The 19,464-nt window shown below is 41.3% G+C and overlaps 1 protein-coding gene across 1 annotated transcript in view; it reads right to left on the bottom strand.

Annotated features, from left to right (window-relative positions):
* ADARB2 (adenosine deaminase RNA specific B2 (inactive)) overlaps window positions 1-19,464 on the bottom strand; it is a 325,000-nt gene that overhangs the window by 98,872 nt on the left and 206,664 nt on the right. The window contains exons 2-3 of the mRNA XM_009683959.2: window positions 17,419-17,505; window positions 7,982-8,889 (exon numbers count right to left, since the gene is read on the bottom strand). Coding sequence (XP_009682254.1) covers window positions 7,982-8,889; window positions 17,419-17,505 — 995 coding nt within the window. The remainder of the gene's footprint in view (window positions 1-7,981; window positions 8,890-17,418; window positions 17,506-19,464) is intronic.

Consider the following 19,464-nt stretch of genomic DNA (forward strand, 5'->3'; position numbering starts at 1 on the left):
TGAACTGCGGCTATTCCAAGGGCCCTGGCGTTTTGTTTTATCCGTCATTCTTGCATGGCTATAGTATGCATACCACTCAGTTGGCACAAGCACCGCAAGAGGGAGTTAGTCATCATAAAATATACGGTAGCAGCTTGAGTCTGATACTCTGCACATAGAAGAAAAGGAAATCTATCTGAATAATTAAGGCTTCCTAGATGTGACTACAGACAAAAATAGATAAAGACTGCAATTTTGGCATGCCTGTACCACTCCAGCTCAAACAGCGAAGGCTTTGCATGGAACTCGACCAAAGAAAAATTCACTCTGGGCGCTTGTATTACAGTTCCATTTAGTGGAGCAGAACGATCATGGCTTGTATTAAGCAGATAATAATGAAGCATCATAAACAACGTAAGGATGCAAGTCCAGGAGGAAGCTGGAGCTTTAATGAGGTCCAGCTTGCCGGGAGCTTTTTGAAGTGTCCCTAGCTCACTTAACGCAGCCAGAAAGCAACAAAGGCGACTCTGACAGCTGTAAGAGTGTCTGGTTTAGAGGGAAGTTTTATGTGTTTGATGACTCTGGACTGGGATTCAGCTTTCATGTACTAACTAGCTCTGCTTGCTGCCTGAGCCTTAATCATTCTGAACAAACTCTCTCTCCATAATGCTTCGTACAAATAATAATTCTTAACAAATCAGATCCACAGCACCAGCTTCCTGCATAGGTGAGTCTGGTTCATAGCGGTAAATAACAGAAGTTAGCAGAGTCCGCACTGTGTCTCACTATCCATATTTAATAAGCAATCTATACTCTGAAAAGAAGAAGTCAAACACTGGTTCTGTGGATGTTCAGATGGAATGATGTATTTACGATTATGCTAGCAGCCAGGCCAGACAGCTAAATCAGATTCACTCCTTTCTAAATGCACTTTAATCATAGTGGGCTCTTCAGATTCTTTATAGAGAAAAATGAGGTATTTTTAATTTTCTTTCTTTCTCTCTTTTTCTTTTTTTTTTTTTCAGAGAGCTATGATATATTTTGTCTTGCTTTTATACTTCTTTTTCTAAATATAAAAAAAATATATATACACAAAAATACACATTTACGTGAGAAAAGTGCCTTTGGTTCATACAGATTTCCTCCTTTAAGATACTAAAATTATTTATTCATTATTTATTCCTATTCCAAGGGGAACGAGACATAGCATTCAAGGGAAGAGAAGAAGGCACGCTGGGAGAGACGGAGCTCTTTGTACAGGCAAACGTGTGCATCAAAACGCCCAGGCACAGCCCTGCTGCCCTCCCTGCCCGGAGAGCCGAGCTGTCTGCCGCGGCAGCTGAGGAGAGCACGAGGGCGGGATGGAGCCAGCTTCTGCGTGGTGAGATGTGAGAGGGGGAGAGGAGTGCGGCCCTCCAAGAAGCAGCCTGCACCTTTCTCATCTTCTAAATGAAGCTAGGAGGCAAGCCTAGCTTGTGAGGCTCTCCCCTGACCCTGCATCCCAGATGCTCCTTCCTTCCCTCCTTGCCCTGTGCCGTGAGTGACCTTGTCCTAGACAGGCCTCAGTCCCTCATTTTCAGGGCTGCTTGTGCAAGTGGTGGTGCGGGAAGGGAATGTGGGGCGGAAGAGTGAGGGGGGGTGAGATGCTCTCACGCATTCACCCACCCTGGGTAGAACAGACCTGTTCTTGCAAACCGGCACGTACCTCGCTGCCGCGAAGCCTGTCAACAGCACTGCGAAACGTGGCAAACTGCATGGATAGGTTGCTACTACAGCAGGAACGCTCCTGCTGCGTTTGGCTCTGTTTGCGTGAAGATTGATATGCCATTTCAGATGCATATTCCTGCAGTGAGAGCTTTGTGCAGACGGCTGCGCTCATTCTCTTGGCAGGCAAAAATCACAGTCTTGCCATTTCCAGCCTGAAAGTACATGACCTCCCTCACATGGCATAACTCTAGTACCAAAAACCTAGTTCCTTGGACGTTGAAAGGCAGTACCACCCGCTCCTTTAGGCAGACCTTAGCAGCATCTTTAACACGGATTAAAGTGAGCTCGTTCTTCTACAAGACGGAAGAAATATCCTTGACTCCTAGTTCCTTGCATTCACTCATTTGTCTGTCTATAAACTGCATGTTATCACTTATCTTATTATAACAGAGATCTAGAAATACTATTTTGCAACAATGCAGCAAGAGGCCAACCATTGGCTGAGCTGTAGAGCTCGGTCTGTGCATACCTACCTAGAGGAACGGCTGAGATAATGGGAACGAGCTTATTCCTCCTTTCCTGGGGGCTACGGCAAGTTAAATTACCCTGCGTTTGCCAAGGGCAGGTAGTCGGAGCATTACTGTTGCTCAGCTGATGCAAAATAATGTGTTAATTTGCAGTGATAACTGTATTTTCATATGTAAAGCTCTCAAAGTGGCTACATGTATGTGCTGATACAAAAGCTAGAAAGCACAGGCTTTTCCACCCTGCTACTTCTTTTCCTCTGATTCTGTGTGGGTAGCCCTTCTGCGTCCTCCCTTGATTTTGCATGGATTATACACGTTAAAACGTGATAGTTTCTTCCTCTAAGACTCTAATTGTAATCTCTTTGGGACAATAAACATCATTTATGTTGGACTTCTATGGGGGGTGAGGGGCCAGTCCTGGTTCCTCAGTTGTGAGCCTAGAAGTGACTGCAATCTCATTAGCAGCCAGGATAATAATAACAGTATCCAGTGCACTAACGCTGTGCCTCTAAATTGGTTCTTTTGCCATTGTTTTCCTTAAGAAACTGTAATCCTATAAATGTCTTGACTGCCCGTTGCTCTGATTATAAAAAGCAACTTTCCCGCCTACAGACAGTCAGAAATAGAAGGCTGAAAATCAAACATTATTTATATTGCACAGGCATTTCTCTGATCCCTGCCTTTTCCCTCTTTTGCATCTCACTGTCAGGAGCTACATACATACCTATCAGCTGCTTCTCTTTGTGTAGCAGGAGACGGAGAAAGTTATAAAAAAATGTAGCTGGTCACTTGACTAGACAAAGCTATTCACATAAAACACATTGGAATGGCTTCTCAAAACTCTGTGCCAGCTAGGTGCTGTCCCTCTTCTCACCAGAGTCAAACCTATCACTGACAACCTCCGCCCCATCTTAATTACACCATAGGTGAGAAGGCATTCTTGCAAGGAAGTTTGCAAAGGAGGGTAGTTAGAGAAATAAAGTGAAGAAGGCAGGAACAATTGATACTGCATGAAAATTAAGTCTATTTTACACACGCAAAGAAGCAGGCTTTTCCTGAGGAGTGGATTGGAGGCCGAGCTTTTTCATACACCACACTGGTTATTCTTCGTGTGACGTTGCTCACTAAGGTGATACTGAAGTCAGCTTGTAGGAATCCTTGACCTGTACACTGTGAGGAATTGGTGCAATAGGGACACTCAGATTGCTTTGCTCTGCAAGTTAGGCTTATGGCAAATATGTGATTTAACTGGATTCAAACAGTTAGCCTGACCTGCAGAAGGAAAAAGCCCTGCTTCTTTCTGGTGACATACAAACAAAACACAGTGAAGTTGTGCTTAAATAAATAAACTGGCTACTCCTCTGGAGGCTCTGGATGTGAACCAGCAACAGCAGTGTTAAGCAGTTTCAAAGTAGAGTGAATGCGATTTTCACACTTATTCGTTTTTAATTTAGGTCCATTTGAAATCCAGGCACCCCTCTATTACTAATTTGTTATGGCAATATTAATTAATGGTTTTGCTCTACAGCAGTAAGAATGTTGTTTAGACTGAGTGAGATAGATTAGAAGGAGTACAAGATTAGAAAAACAATCTGTAAACCGGTCAGATGCAGTTGGGGGTCACCTTGATTTCCTGAAATGAGCACACTGCACTCTGAAAGTCTGGGAACGTATGAACAGATTTCTACCAGTGCAGACTCATTAAGGCTGGCTGGGTCAGCACTTTTCACTGTTGTCTCCTATTCCGGATTACAAGATTAGCTCCCAAGGGGTGTGTGGGGGGGGAAATTGTCAGACTGCCATGAATGCTGATAATCAAAGAAATTGCATATTATTTCATGGATCTTATGAGTATGCTAGGAAAAAAGTGGTAATATTCAATGACTTAGAGAAGGTACACAATGATGTGTTGTGATCTCCATTCTCTTGACTCACTTTAACTCTGCTATTTTTCTTTCGTTTAGCAGATATCCCGCCTCCTTTCTGGGATGCTCTAATCAACATGCTATGCCCACTCTCAAAGCATCAGCAGTATTTATTCCTTGCACTTCAGGGGCATAGCATGGATAATGGACCTGGTTTGAGGAAGGGTAGCAGCTAGTACATTGATAGGAAAATCTTGTGACCATTTCAGCTGGTCCTTGGACTATCTCAGCTACTTCCTGTTCACCCTGTACACATTCAAGGGTTCAGGTTTCCAAGCCATCATTGTACCTACACAAGAACCACAGAAGCGGATCAAAGCACTGTTAAGAGCCATAAAGAAGCCATAATCCGAATTATATTGGTTTTAAATTATGAGATTGAAAAATATTCCTGGTATAAAGTGCAATATGTTTTTGTTAATTTTTTGGGATATAATATCGCAGTCAACCCCAGAACAGTGTGGAACAATTACAGAGAGGAAATTAGTGATTTTCTTTTAAGAAGGGATCAGTGATGTAAAATGCTATAACTATTTCAAAATGGAATTTCAGCATTGGCAGGTGAGGGGCAGGAGAGGCAGCTGAAGAAGCAAGTGGGACTGCAACTGCCCTAGGGAATTCAGATATTCTTACGTTGCTGCTCTTGCATTTTTTTGTTTTGCCTGAAACAGAAGAGATCAAGGTGGCAACATTTTACATCTATGCTCTGCATTTCCTGGTGATTCAGGAAGGCTCTTGTGTAGGCAGCACCTATCAAGACAGACTGGAAGATATGGTGGTTCTTTTGACATTTTATGTTCAAACTCCCTTAGTCAGCACAAAAAGTGGCTGCTAGGGTGAGGACATGCCCAAGGGCTAGGCTGAGGAACGCCAGGTCCAGGTGGGCATTTTGATGAGCAAGGCACAAATGTCCAGTTCGTAAGAACATCTGAACTCTTTTGACACTTCCTCAGAAACTATGAAGTCTGTAGGTTCAGCAGACCTGGACTACCAGTGTTATGAGATTTCTGGCTTTTCCTACTTCCAGTCAGGCCCAACTCTGGCCTGCTAAAGCCACTGATAGGAGCAAAGGCAACAGGAACATGCAGACATGCAAAGGAGGAATACTGTATGTAAGGGACAACCACAGAGATAAATATACTCCTGAATTCTATAAAATATTCAAAATATAGGTGAAACTGTTATTATACTTGATCTGGCTTGCTTCTCCTTACTATCATTGAGTTGTCTGATATCCTAACAAGTTAGATGAAGCACAGAAAACGAGTGGGTGACTGGATAGAACGATAGGTGCTCCTTATTCTGTGAAGAAATTTCAAAATCTATCCCTAAGCTGTTTGGGTTTGGGGGCACTCTCTAGCTCTTAAACAGATCTGGACACCAAACAAGTTATGCCTACTGAAGGCCTACTGAAGCTGCAGTAGGCATAGGTTTGAAAATGCGGCTTGAAATGTGTCCTAGAAAATGCAGCTCACAGAGGATCAGGGAGATAAGAAAGAGCTGAAACAACTTTTGGGGCAGCTGATTCTAACCGCAGTTCAATGAGAACAGCAGTCTCACCGATACTGTTACCACCACTTCAGCTGACGAAACAGCCAGGTGGGCTGAAGAAGTGAGCAAAGAAAGTCACTTAACGAAATACTGCACAATACAGCAATAACAGATAAAGAGATTTCTAGTTTTAACGCTTAAGCTATAGCCCAGCGGAAGTCAGTGGAAATTTGTCTGTTTCAGTGAAATTTAGATTGTAACTGAAATGAGTAACATGAACAGGGGTTTTGTGTCACAGTTGCTGTATCTATTGGTGATAGCGATTAGTAGGGAAGTCAGCAGAAATCAGTGTTAGGGTTTATCTATCAATTAATACTCTGAATTCTGGCATTAAAAATATCTGACTAATCTTTCAGTTGGATAATACATAACTACTCAAAAAATACTGACAGAGAGAGGTCAGGGGTACCTTTTCACTGACATTTGTCCAGAACAGTGAGAAGATGAAGATAAGGAGGGCATAAGTCTACAGAAAGGAGAAAAGGACATAAAAAAGAAAAGACACCCTTAAGAATATGTGTGTTGCCTTGTGAGCAATTTGGGACTCAGGTAAGATGTGATTTTCAGTTGGAAGATGATTGTGAAACTGAGCAACCAGGGAACAGTTCAGAGAGATCGTGAAATGAGGTAATGATACTTGTGGTGCCATCCCAGAACATGACAAATCATCATCCTATGAATGGTAGATTTCTTAGTTCATGGTATTTATCTGCTGATGCACCTCGCAAAGTTCTCTGGGGACAGCAAAGCAGTAAGTAAGATGGGACTAGGAATTCTGCTTTGTATCCAGTTGCTAGGCTTCCATGGGGCAGGATAGGCATGTTCTTCAAAACAAACTTTACTTTTTACAAAATTAATCAGCGCAAGAAACTACATAAATCTCTCATTTAAATCTCATTCACAGTTCAGAGGAATTCTGCGAGGATGAAACTGCCAGGTTAGCCAAGACTTCTAAAACATGTGCAAAGCACTCGGTGAAGGCCATTGTTTTTATTAAATTATGTTCCTTTCCCATTGGTATATAGAGTTTACAAATATGAATTAAAGGGAAAGGGGCAGGATTATGATGTATTTTAGAATTTCTTACAATTCCTATATTACCTTTTTGGAAACATAAGAAGGGAACTTCTGGTTCACCAAATATAATTGCTGGGAACTGCAGGCAATCATGTCACATAAAGGATTCATTTCCTGATCAAACTCTCTCTTGCTAATGAATATTTTTACTAATGCTTATGAGAATTGCTACTAATAATTTGCATTTACACACTACTTAAGGTTCTTAAAGTGTTCTTTCATAAAATATGCCCATTTTTTAGACAGGGATATTGGATTTAAATGACTTGCCTAGGGTCTCACAGCAAGCCAGCAGTAGAATGACTCTTAGAGCTCTCAGTGCTTTGCATTAAATCCTGGACACTAACAACTCCCTTCATAAGGGGAGCTTTGTTGTGGTGGATCACCTCCTGGTGCTGGTGGATCAAACCTTTTAGAATAGTGCAAGCAAACCAAGAAATTAGCTGAACCTATGTAATGCTTCTCAGTGCCTGCAAATCCTGGCTTCCTTCAAACTTAGAAAACTGACAAAAGTCTGAGCACGCAATGCTAAGATAGCCTTTGGCATATGACCAACTATGAAATTTTGATTCACTAACTATGTACCTCAGATCTATATTTTCTACATGGCTACCTCAGTAATCGCTGCATTTGTTCCAGGAAGACTGGAGACCATTTCTTTACTGCTGGAGATATATACGAAAAAAATCAAAGAAATAGGCCAATAAAAAACAAAAATCCTTCAACTTTTCTTGCAGCAGAATTTTCAGGAGAGCCTGCTCTGACAAAGGCATGTTCCTTGCTATTGCTGTCTCCTCTGAATGTTACTGTCCTCAACAAAAATTAACTCTAAAAGGAGGATATGGGGCATTCCGTTGTCTTCTGTTTATAGATTTCTTTCTCTCAATGTTACAAAATGTCCTGCTTTTTCTGCTTGTGTCAATGTTATCATTCTCTCTAGCAGACTGAAATGCTGACATTCCCCCTACATTCTGCCCTCTCATCTATGTCTCTATGCAAAGGCCCGCAAACTGTACTCAATGATTTTAAGATACAATTTTTAAGCTTTTGCCTGCAGCATGTGGCTGTTTCTACGAGAAAAGAGCTTAATTGTGGCATGGTACTTACTATAATTTCAGAGGAGCCATCTCCTAGACAATAACAGCTAGAACGACACAGATCACATTAATCTACAAAATTCCTCCAACTCGGTGGTGGCTACCTGAGAGCTCTCACCTGTGGCAAATGGTTACATTTACTCCTGCTGGGAATGTGGCTGGGCAGCCGAATGTTAAAGAGGGCCTGCAGAGCAGCTTGTGCTGCTTGGCCTTTTGCCAGCTTCTTGCTACGTCCTGAGCCTTCAAATGTTCTCCCGTCCACTCGCACTGCCATCACAAAGCTCTTGATGTGCTGCTTCTCCACGGTCTCCGACAGGCAGACGTACCGCAGTCCCGATCGCAGCTCATTTAGCAGCACCACTGGGTTCTTCTCGCTCTCCGCTTTGGATGCCATCTTGTGCTTGTTTTGCTTACTGTGGCCCATTAAGTCCAATGTATGGCAGAGTAACCTCCCATGTCGATAAGCAGTGGAGAGCAATTCATTATTAACTGGGTTATAGACTGAAAAGTCCTCGCTGTGTGTAGATGGTTCAAACTCCTTGAACAGAGTATCTGGGAAGTCTGCCTGATCAGAAGTAAAGTCCGTGGATGGATTAATACAGTTCCCCATGGCGAAGTGAGCTTGGCAGGCGTTTGGGAACTGAACAAAAGACTTCAGAGCTAGCTCTGCGGCACGCATTTTGGCTTTCTTTTTTGTGGGTCCTGTACCTTCAAATGTAAGTCCATTTACTTCTACAGCAACAGCAAAGACTGGAGCATGCACTGGACCTGTTTGGGAAACCATTTTATATTGTAAACCTGGTTTGAGTTCATGTAGCTGAACCAGAGCATTCTTTGGTGTCACTGACCATGAAACTTTCTTCCAGATGAGCTGGAGTTTGCAAAAATGGCCATTGTTGCCTTCCTCTAAGGGTCTTTTTCTCTTACTGCTAGATGTTCCTCCTCTTGCCCTCTCACTAGAGGATACTGGATGATCCTCCAGGTTGCCAATGTTTCGATTTTCCTTTACTTCTGCACTGCTGGTACCTGTCAGTAAAGAAGAAAAAGAACTCACAGTTGTCATCACAGTAGCTAACATCATGTCTAGGGTTGGCAGAATAGCCAAAAAAGAAAACAGAAGAGCTAATGATAGAAATTTTATGAAGGAAAATGATACCTTTGCTTGGCTTTCTTTGAGGGGGAAGGTATAATAGTTTTCCTTAAATATCTGTATAATGGTTGCTTTATTTGTTAGAGTACAGCTTCTCAACATGTTCTGAATGATTATTTGTCCCCAAACTTCTACCTATATTAGTAATTATCCTTCTGTTCTAAAAAGATTACGTCATTCAAAGAGGAAGCATAAATGATGCCATGTGACTGAAATGTGCAGTCACAGTGTATAATTACTAGTAAAAAGTGAATAGCTTGCAAAGAGTCCTTAGGCTGAGATTTGTTCCATAATCCTTGTGGGCAAATGCTTATGAACACATTATTAGAAATCAAAAATGATTCACAAATAGAAAAACAGGCAAGTGCATTGAATAATTTATTTTCAGTGAATAAATTAACTAGCTCTTCTCACAACATAGGCTCTTGTGTTGCTAACAACATGAATCCAGCCTAAGAAATGATCACACAGATCTTCCTCACACTTGAAACTGTAATTGATCTGGACTCCAGTCCAGATCTCACATATTCAGTTTGATATCTGAGAATTTTTCTGTCAAGTTCAATTGCAGATACTCTTAGCTCCTTCATCAGGAATAACTAATGCAGCAACAATTCTAGATAAATCTAAATCAGACTAAGAGAGCCAGAGCATGTTGATGGGAGTAATTACTGATGTAAGGGATGATCTGTGTCAAGGAAAAGCAATGGGAGAGAGTGACAGCCATGAAACACTGTCATGATGGGCGAAGGGAAGGAAATGACAGCCAGGAGCTACAAAAGAGCGCTCTGTCATTCGTGAGCCAATGAATCTCACGTTGCTCTCAACTACACTTGTGCAACACTTGTGCTGCAAGGCAGTATTCTTTGCTGCAGAGGTTGTATGGCTGAGAATGGAGATTCATCTCACTAATGTCCTGAATGAGAAGAAAAACATGCTGCTCTCTCAATAAGTGTCTTACAGCATTTCTATCATTTCTGATGAGTTTGTTGAAATGTATGGCATCTCTGAAACATCCTCCATTCCTTCTGTGCCTTGCTTGGGGCAGAGACCAAGGTGGGGAAATAAACATGAGTTTAATCAAACTGTGAAGCAACCAATTCCTGAGGCTATGCACCTGATCCCTTTCAGACCATAACACTGCCTGGCTGTGGCTCAAGCATTGCTGATGGAGCATTTCACGTGTTTCGTTATTGTCAGATAGGTGCATGCCACCTGTAGTAACTGCACGTGTCTCAGGCACAGAGAAAGTCCCTGTGGTCCTTAGAGGACAGAGAACGGTCCCTCCATGATCTGCAGGGTTGTTACCATGTTCTACTGCCTCTCCACCCTGATATAAAATCCTGGTGCAATGGTGCGAGTGGTTAGCTGCCTGTTAAGCCCAGAGCAGCTTCTGCTGGAGCAGTGTGACTGTGCCACAGCCCAGAATGAGTCTACGGCTGACAGAAGCACAGGAGCCTGCAGAGAATTATGTGGAACCAACCATACTAAAAATCTTCCTTCCCAATGAAAAACGGGTGGGTTGTGCCTATATTAAATGCCAAAAAACTTCTTCCCGTCAGAGCAATAAGACTGCATTATGCCAGTTCTTCCACAGCAAGCAGCTCACTGCTTGGACCTTATTAAAAACCGTGGCACTATTGCATGTGTGGCAGCCCATTTGCAGGACTGAAGCTTTAGGCTCCCTTTCCTAAAAACACTTTAACACGTGCTAAGCCTCCAGCCTGTGTCTGTATTTCATCACTTACTTGCTTAACTCCATGCATATGGTGAAGTGCTTTGCTGATGCAGAAGGTGGACTGACAAATTAAGGTCTTTGTGACTACTTAATTTTTACTTTCTAAAGCTAAGGGGAGAGAATGAAGACAGGTGAGGAAGGAAAGAAAAAGAAATACATAATAGACAAAGAAAAGTTTCACCATATGGCATACAGCCATACAAAATGTGAAATCTTTAAAACAGCCTCACTGGAAATGAGATATTTAAAAGGTCAAATTAAATAAGACATAAGGATAACGTGGTCTCTTCTTGTTGAGTTCACAACTCTATTTATGGAAGCTTTGAACTGAAGGGGAAGGAGGTGCCAGCTTTAACTTTGCTCTGCGTAACTTGGCATTGACTTTGGCCAGCCATTTTCCTCTGTGATTGTATCTCATGTTTCCCTCCCGCTTCAAATACACCTCTTTGCTTGATTTTTCTTTTTTGTTTGTTTAAAGGTGAAATATTTTAACTCAGATACGCTTTTTGGAGGGAAGCAGGTTTGGTTCTGCGTTTCACACCTCCTCTCTCATCTCACCTAATAGGTTTTTACAGATCCAATTATGGTACATAATGGTATTGAACTTAGGAGGCATGACAAGAAAGATAGCTCTTGCATCACACTATACTCAGGTTTGAGAAGAATTTGTATTGATTATGCACCACTGAATAGGAAAACTCAGGGGGTTATTTGTTTCTATAATTTATATTGTCTTCTTCCAGCTATTTATTCTTTCATAATCGGAGAACCATGGATTTGTGAACAAGAATGTGTGACCTTAGCATCTTATCTTAATCACCCTTGCTAACACAGCGATTAACTAACAACATGGCAACAGAAAACAAACTTTACTTCTTTGTCCTGAAATTTTGTCTGTGGAGCTGTCTAGTCTAGGTTTGGGAGAAGAGGAAATTTGCACTGATATAACCAAAAAAAATGCAGAGATGCCCGTGTAAAATTTTTAAGGGCCAGACACAAAGGATACCTGGAAAAAGCTTAATATACTTGAAGGTAACATACTTATTTATGGCATGTTTTGGCATAGTTCACTGATGGAAATCCACGCAAGTGTCCTTACATCCAACCAGATTTCAGGAGGACCTGATTCTGAAACACCGATTAATAATTCATTTCTCCACAGATCTCAACAAGAGCGGCAGCAGGCCAAGAGTCATCTATGTCATGTAAATTAGAGGCAGCCTAAATTCAATGAGAGACTCAGTCTGTGAGCCTGATGGACTTGTGTGATATCCGACAATAGTAGGACAATGTGAAATTACTTTATACTTCCAGGTATCTTTGAAATAGACGGTCTTTGAAATGTGTCTTTTATGAGACCTCTGTATAGCAGACACAAGATTACTTCTCTAATGGTGGCCCATGTACTTCTATTGTGAAAATCAGACAAAGCAGGCAAATGACACCAAACTACATAAGATAAATACTGTAAGCAGCCATAATAGAACAATCACAAGCAATTTTAGAAATGAAGAGCACTAAAAGGAAAGGAGTAAGTCGGAGGATACACACAGGGAAAGTGCAAAACTGTGGATCATTTTCAGACCTGTTATCTCTCTCATCATGTCTTGGTCTTGAGTTCCCAAAACACATTCTCTACATTTGGAAAAAATAGTTATAATCAAATATAGCTATTATATGATGAAAGGTTGGAGAAGAATAAAATTGTAAGGGGAGGAGATTAAAAAAAAGAGAAAGGAAAATATTACAACTTTTTGGCAATAATTTCTACTTTACTGTGCAAGAAAAATTTGATTCTTCATTGTAATATCCCCTGAAGTAGCTTTCGTCACTGATTTTTGCAGTTTTACAAGCAAAGGGAGACACTGCAATCTTATATTTGCTTCAGAAATTGAATAGGAGAGAAGAAAGCAGTTAGTGAAATATATTTATTTATGTATTTTTCCTCAGTCTTCTGTTGCCTCTTTCATGTTTTTCTCCTTTGGTCATTATGCACAGTAGAGTTAACCTAGGGAGTCTGCATCATCAAGAGCTTTTCAGAACTATAATGCATCACTAATAATGACACTGCCTATGTCTCTGGGTCATAAGGGCTCCGAAGAACTAGCCATCCGATACTCCACGCTACATTTGAAGAGATAATATTGTTCCTGTTGAAGGTTATTCTGCTGCCAAGCCAACTTCCAGGGAGGATGGGAAAGGAGAGGTAGGTGGCATCTTCGTTCTTGCTGGCATCTTTAATACTGAATCACAAGCGATGTTACGCTATTGAAAGAAAGAATTTACTGTCTCTATCGTATACCAAACTTCTGATATAACTGATTTCTATGAAACAGGAAGTTACTGTCTTTAGAAACGTTTAGTGAAAGCAAAATTCCCAGCAATGTATTCAGAACAATACAGGTTGAATTGAATTTTTATTTTCCTGCATTCTGCATTGTAGCATCTAACCCCCTTTTGACTTGCTTGTATAGAGCATGTTTTGCCTGTCCAGCTGCATCACATTGACTGCAAAGGTTAAAAGGATTGATCTCCATAATTCCCGTCATACTTGAAAGTGAAAAAATTTCACTCAGAAGCAATAGGTAGGAGCTTGGAAGCCAAAACAATGGTACCTTTGTTCAAGGTCAGCTACTACATTAATAGTAACGCGGGGCAGTCTTCTCTGGCAGGCAAAACAACATTTTTATACAATTACTGAATCCATAACAAAAGATTGGGAACTCTTCTGCTAGGGATTTTTAGGTCTATATTTTTGACTTCAGAGTAATAAACTTGTAGCTAACAGTAAATAGCACTGTTTCCTCTCCTACATGCAAACACATAAAAATATGTTTTTAAATCTTCATGAAAGAAGTAAATACGGTAAGTCTACTTAAAGAAAACCTGTCATAATAGCTTTGTTGCAGATGAAATCCTCCCTGCTAACTCACAGGGTTTAGGCTGGTTAAAATGCTAGAATTCATCAGTGTGCAACATCACACTGTGAGGGGAAACATTTGCAGTGCAATGAAAATACAGGACTTTGCTTAAATTAAAGACTGAAAATTTGTGAAAGGTGATTGAGGTCTTTAGCTGTTCCAAACTGAAGATATTCTACTTTGCCCACCTTTTCTGTCTGCAATAACTGTGAAATCCATGCAGATTGTAGTGCAGATCATGTTAATCAGGGAAATTATTCAAATGACTTAATGCCTTGACTTAGATGATACTCAGACTCTTGACGCTTTCAGTCTGATTTAGCAAATAAGTACATGCAGCAAAAACTGCAGCTCTGAGGAGAAATGGATTTAAGTATTTGCTTTCCTGGGTCAGGACCTGACTACAGCTTAGCTTTAAGCATGAGGAAAATCCAAACGATGGCGAAGGATATGATTTTCAAAACAAAAGCAGCAGTTCTGGTTGGTGGTGCGAGATGGGTTGGTGCTTTGAAGAAGATAGCATGGAAGACGGTATTCACTATATTCTTAAAGGTAGGGTCCCCGTTGTATCTCGGACTAAGTAATCAGAAGCTCTGGGGCTTCCTGCTTTCTTAGGAGGATTTTCACCCACATGCTGAAAATCGAACATGCTTCAATGTGCTGAATCTTAGGCTGGAATTCATCCCACATGATTTTTGCTATGTTTCTGAGATACCTACGATAGGCGCACAGTCACCACATAGCTCCCTCTGCTGTCATTGGAGCATGTACCTCCAGCAGGGCTGCAGTGCTCTGAGTTGCATGCCGTTGCCTGTTCGACATAAAAGGAAGCTACAGCAACTCAGGTGCCTCGGTGAGGTGACTAAGGGCAGTCAGGATCAATCTAGGCCTCCATGCCTGAACAGTTGCACCAAATCTACACGTGCAGTAGTGTTGCCCAGCCAGACCCACACGAATCTTATGCTGCTGCTAGAGGTGCGTGCCAGATTTGTGAGTGTCTGTGCCTGGTGATATTTGACCTTGGTGCTGTTGCATACAGCAGAGGGGTCAGTTTAAGATCTGGGATAGGCCAGGGTGGCTAACATCTTCAAGGGCGTGCAGACAGTGAATAGGGAATGATTATTCACTCTTTCATCCAGTTCAGATTATTCGTTGTTTCATATAATCCAATGACTTGAGACAGCAGGCTTGAAACAACAACAGGATGTATTTTTTGACAACACAGTTAATCACTGAACTCTCTGTTCCTGGATGTTGTTGAAATCAGAAGTATCAGTGGGCTCCAAAGCAGACTAGACAGGTTTATCAGTGTCTAGGGAACAAGATGATTCAGGTGCAAACTTGAGCAAGTATATTTCTTGCCGGGTGCTAGAAAGATATACCAAAGGTAGGATCACTATTTAAATGTCCCTTTTTGCAATGTATCAGTAATGGCAACTGCTGAAGACAGTGTGCAGAGCTATACACCCCGTTTCTAATCCAATATGACAGTTCTTGTTTTCTTAGGTACAAATGACTTTTGGGAATGATGAAATAATATCGTCCCTTCCTCTCGTGTTCAGGATCAAGTCTGCCTTGTAGGCTGATTATTAGTCTGCCAAAGGTGGCATTTCAAAGGAGGCCAGTGGCTTGGATACATTTTTCTAGCATTATTTTATGGATCATAAACCACAATAATGGTATCTATATGCTAAAAAGCGCCAGTTGTTGAAAATGTGCGTATAGTTAAACTGGCACGGACCGCTTTGTGAAGAAGGCCTAAAAGAACATGAAACATAGGATTAGAACCTATTTCAGTTAATGAGACTCTCTGCATTCATGTAGCACGGTCCAGGAAGGAGCACTCTCACAGGGGTCGTACAAGGATGTTCAGTTATTGGAAGCCTACAGGGATAACCAAAGGACCATGCTATCCTGCTACTCTTCTTCTAGCCATTAGCTAAGTTGTTAACACAGTACAAGACGGCTTATTCAGATCAAATCCCTGAAGCTCTTTAAAATACCTAATTACTACACTGGTACCTACCTGCTACAGAAGTTAGTGGGAACTATGTCACTATAGCAGAACTGAACACTGAAATATGTCTGATTTGAACTTAATTCACTTTTTTTCCCCCCTAGATTCTAACAGGCAAAATTTTTTTAAAAAATTTGTTGTATATGCCAATGAACAGATTGATGCCATTACTACTAGAAGTATGTTTGAACCAGGAGAGAACTAGGCAGGATCTCCCCAAACACAGTGAAATTCGCTGCTTGCTTTCAGAAAACATAGTTCACCCTGTCCGCGTGAGCTATTTTAAAGCCAGTACAGGCACGAAGCAGTCTTGGCATTACTGAAGCAGTAAGAAAATGGTGTTACAGTGTTTGGCTTGTACAAACTTCCTACATTACCTAAAAATAACTAAGTAGCACATTTGGGAAACGTTACGCAGGAGGTGCCTGTACAAGCTCATCATGTGCATAATACGTTTCCTATGTGTACTTCTCATACCTCTTCCTGAAATTGTAGCCTCCTTGGGACCAATTTTGAAGGCTTTCCGAGACTTTTTCACCTTTGCTAAGATATGTAAAAACCGGTTCCCATGCCGCAGGTACAGTGTGATGTCCATACGATACTCATCAGTACAAAATAGAGGGCTGTACTCCTTCAGCAACTATTCCCCTTGGTGCCACATCATGTTCTAACCAAGGCAGATTAGCATCAACAGGGAGAAAAACCCATTCCTCCCACCCACTGATTCTAATAGGGCAACACGTCATTGTGTTTCTGGCTGGGAAAGAAACCCATCTGGTGGGTGATACTAAAACTCAGAGAGATGTTCATTTGGTTCAAAATGCCTTCCTCCCTTTTTTTAAATGTCTCAAGATACGTTACAATAAGCAGGGCTGGATAACACACAATAATTGCTTCTGGATAATAAATAGAAGGGCTTAGTAAGGGTTATTTGGTCCTAAATGCACACTTTTCTCCTGGATTTATTATTATTACGTTTTAAAGACTTCACTTCTCTTTCAAACTCAGCAGTGCTTTCCTCTAGCTATACAGGCACAGGTACAGAACATGCCAGTGCCTCCATTCTGGTGCAAGTGCCCCAGACAATCCTATGGCTAATTTTTGAGTTACGTCTAGTTCATTTAAGCCTGGTTAATAATCTCTTTTCAATTGGATTCTGTTTCTGTCTATTTTTTTTGCTGCAGGTCATGTCAAGCAGGAATAAAGAAGAAAATAGTTTTTCAAAAGGAGGGCCTGATCCTGCAGTCTTTACTTTGGCAAAAGTCCTTTTGTAATCAAGAGAGTATAAACTCAGGGCAAAGACAAAGGAAATAGGAAGGAAATAGAAAGCTCTTGTCTTTCAGGGTCTGTGAGAAAAGCAAGCAAGCAAACTAAGGTAACATAAGCAGGAGAGAAAAGGAGCTCCATAGTTCTGTGACTCTGGGTGCTGAACACCTCCCTTTGGCAAGAATTTTTTCCTTTATATTTGTGGCACAGAGTTTATAGCCCCGCTTCCTAGTGCCTCTGTGGGAAAAAGTGGGAAGCTGAACTGAGATTAACCTCTCCTTCACTGGACGTAAGAGAATACGCTTGCACTCAGCATCAGGTAATTCTACATTTTAACTGAAGGGCTGTGCTCAAGGCCTGCCAATGTTCCCAAATCTACTTAGTGTCCACAATTACTGTTACACTTCAGTGCTTTTAGGTAACTTTATTGTTCGTTTATCTATAAAGAAAAGAAGCTGCTTACTTAAATTGTCTTCATCCTCCATATTGGTTGCGCCAGGACTCAAATACTTGAAGGGTGCTATAAAGGTTGACAGTATGCTTACTTTTTCTAGAAGAAAACAGAAGAAAAGAGATACATAAAATCAGTATTTTGTCAGTGCCTTCAGATCTATTCCATACGTTCTCTCAGGTGAAAACATTTTGACAAATCTGTTTCTTTTCCGTTGTTTTTTTTTTTTTTTTTGCTGATTCTACAGTTCCATCAAAATTCACAGAACTGTAATGCATTGATTATAGCTTGCATGTGTGAATGTCCAAATACGCATCACTCCGGGTTCCTGCCATGATGACTTCCCACAGCCTCTGTGTAGCGCCTCGTTAGCACTGCTTCACAGAGACCACGTCCTAGCACTGACCTCCTCCAGCAAGGACCTGCTGGGAAAACCCAGGCAGTGCTGTGGGAAGGTGGATTTTCAAGCTTGCTCTTCACCTGTGATCAGGTGAATGTACAGCAGGGCTTTAGTAATATATTTTTAATTACGTCTTGTGACAGCCAAGTCATGCCAGTGTCTGCCTCTTGTCAAAGTCTAGTGGTACTACAGAGTATCTTAATACCCTTTTAATGTGAAATACTCTATACAGAAGGGCTGAGGGAGGCTTGAACAAGGGCAGGTATTCAGCTGGGAAGGGAGGGAGAAGGCTGAGAGCTGCGGGCAGTCAACTCTGAGAGGAGGAACATGAGGATGCTGCAGCAGCTGAAACCAGCGGTTCACCTGCTCTTGTTTATTCTCCCTGACAGAGGCTGTATCAAAAGTCTCAGAGAAAGGATAAGGGTTAATGGTGCAAGAGGGCACAACAGCTTCTAATTCTTCTAGAAATAGCTGATTTGCTCTTTTGGAAACTTTTATGTTGTGACACAAGATGTTATTATCCAAACAATAGGAATCCTATTTGGACTCCTCCTTATTCACATTCATATTAAGTGCAATTCATTCCACCTGCAGCTTCTGTTTATCCTGGAGATAATGGATGACACAGAAATTTACTTCTAGTGCCAGGATCAGCCTCTGCATTAGATGCCAGGACGGATTCAACAAAATGAGAACTGATACTGATTTATATTAACTCAAAAATTGGTCTAGAGTTTATCTACAGGGAAAAGCTGCTATTAACACAAACACAAGAGCAATGGCCATACTGAAGATGTACATTTTATTTTCCTTGTTACTCATAACTCATTGATTGCATTTTCTAGGCTGACTTCCTCCTGAAAACTATAGGTACTTTGCTGAGGTACCCACACCAATGGAGTTTCTCTTTTGGGCGGCAGAAGAAACAGTAACGCACCTTAAAAGGTAACTCACTGCTCTGAAGGGCTTAGCTGCTTTCCTTAAAATACCGCTCTGCTCAGAAAGCCTCAGTTAGGTGGAATGACTCTGAATCTTAGCTTACTGTGAACAATGTTGAGATTTCACTCTGTATCAAATGCATCATGCACCAAAACCAAATATTGAGTGTCTTCTTTCAAGTGGCACAGGAAAAGCGATTAGCAGGGGAATCTTCTTTAATGGTGAGAAAATATTTCCGGCATTTGCATCTCTCTAAATTTCCGTAAACCACCTGCCTAATAATCTCCCGTGTGATTCCTTAGTAGCCACTGTCCTGGAAGGCATTCTGGCTGAAGAGCTCCTAAAGCTCATTCTGCTTTGGCAGTACACCTGTTAGCTTTTCAGCCTTGCTCTTCCTACGTTTGCAAACAATCCTCTGCCTTGTTAAAGGGCATTATCAGAATCCATCAAAAAATGACTACAGATGTTTGCCCTTAGCAAGGTAGCATTAAAACTCAACTCTATAAAGAGAGCACAGTAAAAACTGTTCTTTGTTAAGTAAATACAATAAGAGGAATAAAAGATCCCCTGAAGGAAACCTTTTTTCGTCCAGAAACCTTTCAGCCCAGACTAATGCATAATTAGAGCACAAATTAGCCTCCTTGAAATGTAGTTTCATTAAGGGATTGTAGTGATGTCACGAGCCAAAAAAAATGAAGCTATTTATGAATGCTTCAGCT

The sequence above is a fragment of the Struthio camelus genome, chromosome 2 (assembly GCF_040807025.1).
Source record: "Struthio camelus isolate bStrCam1 chromosome 2, bStrCam1.hap1, whole genome shotgun sequence".
NCBI lineage: Eukaryota > Metazoa > Chordata > Aves > Struthioniformes > Struthionidae > Struthio > Struthio camelus.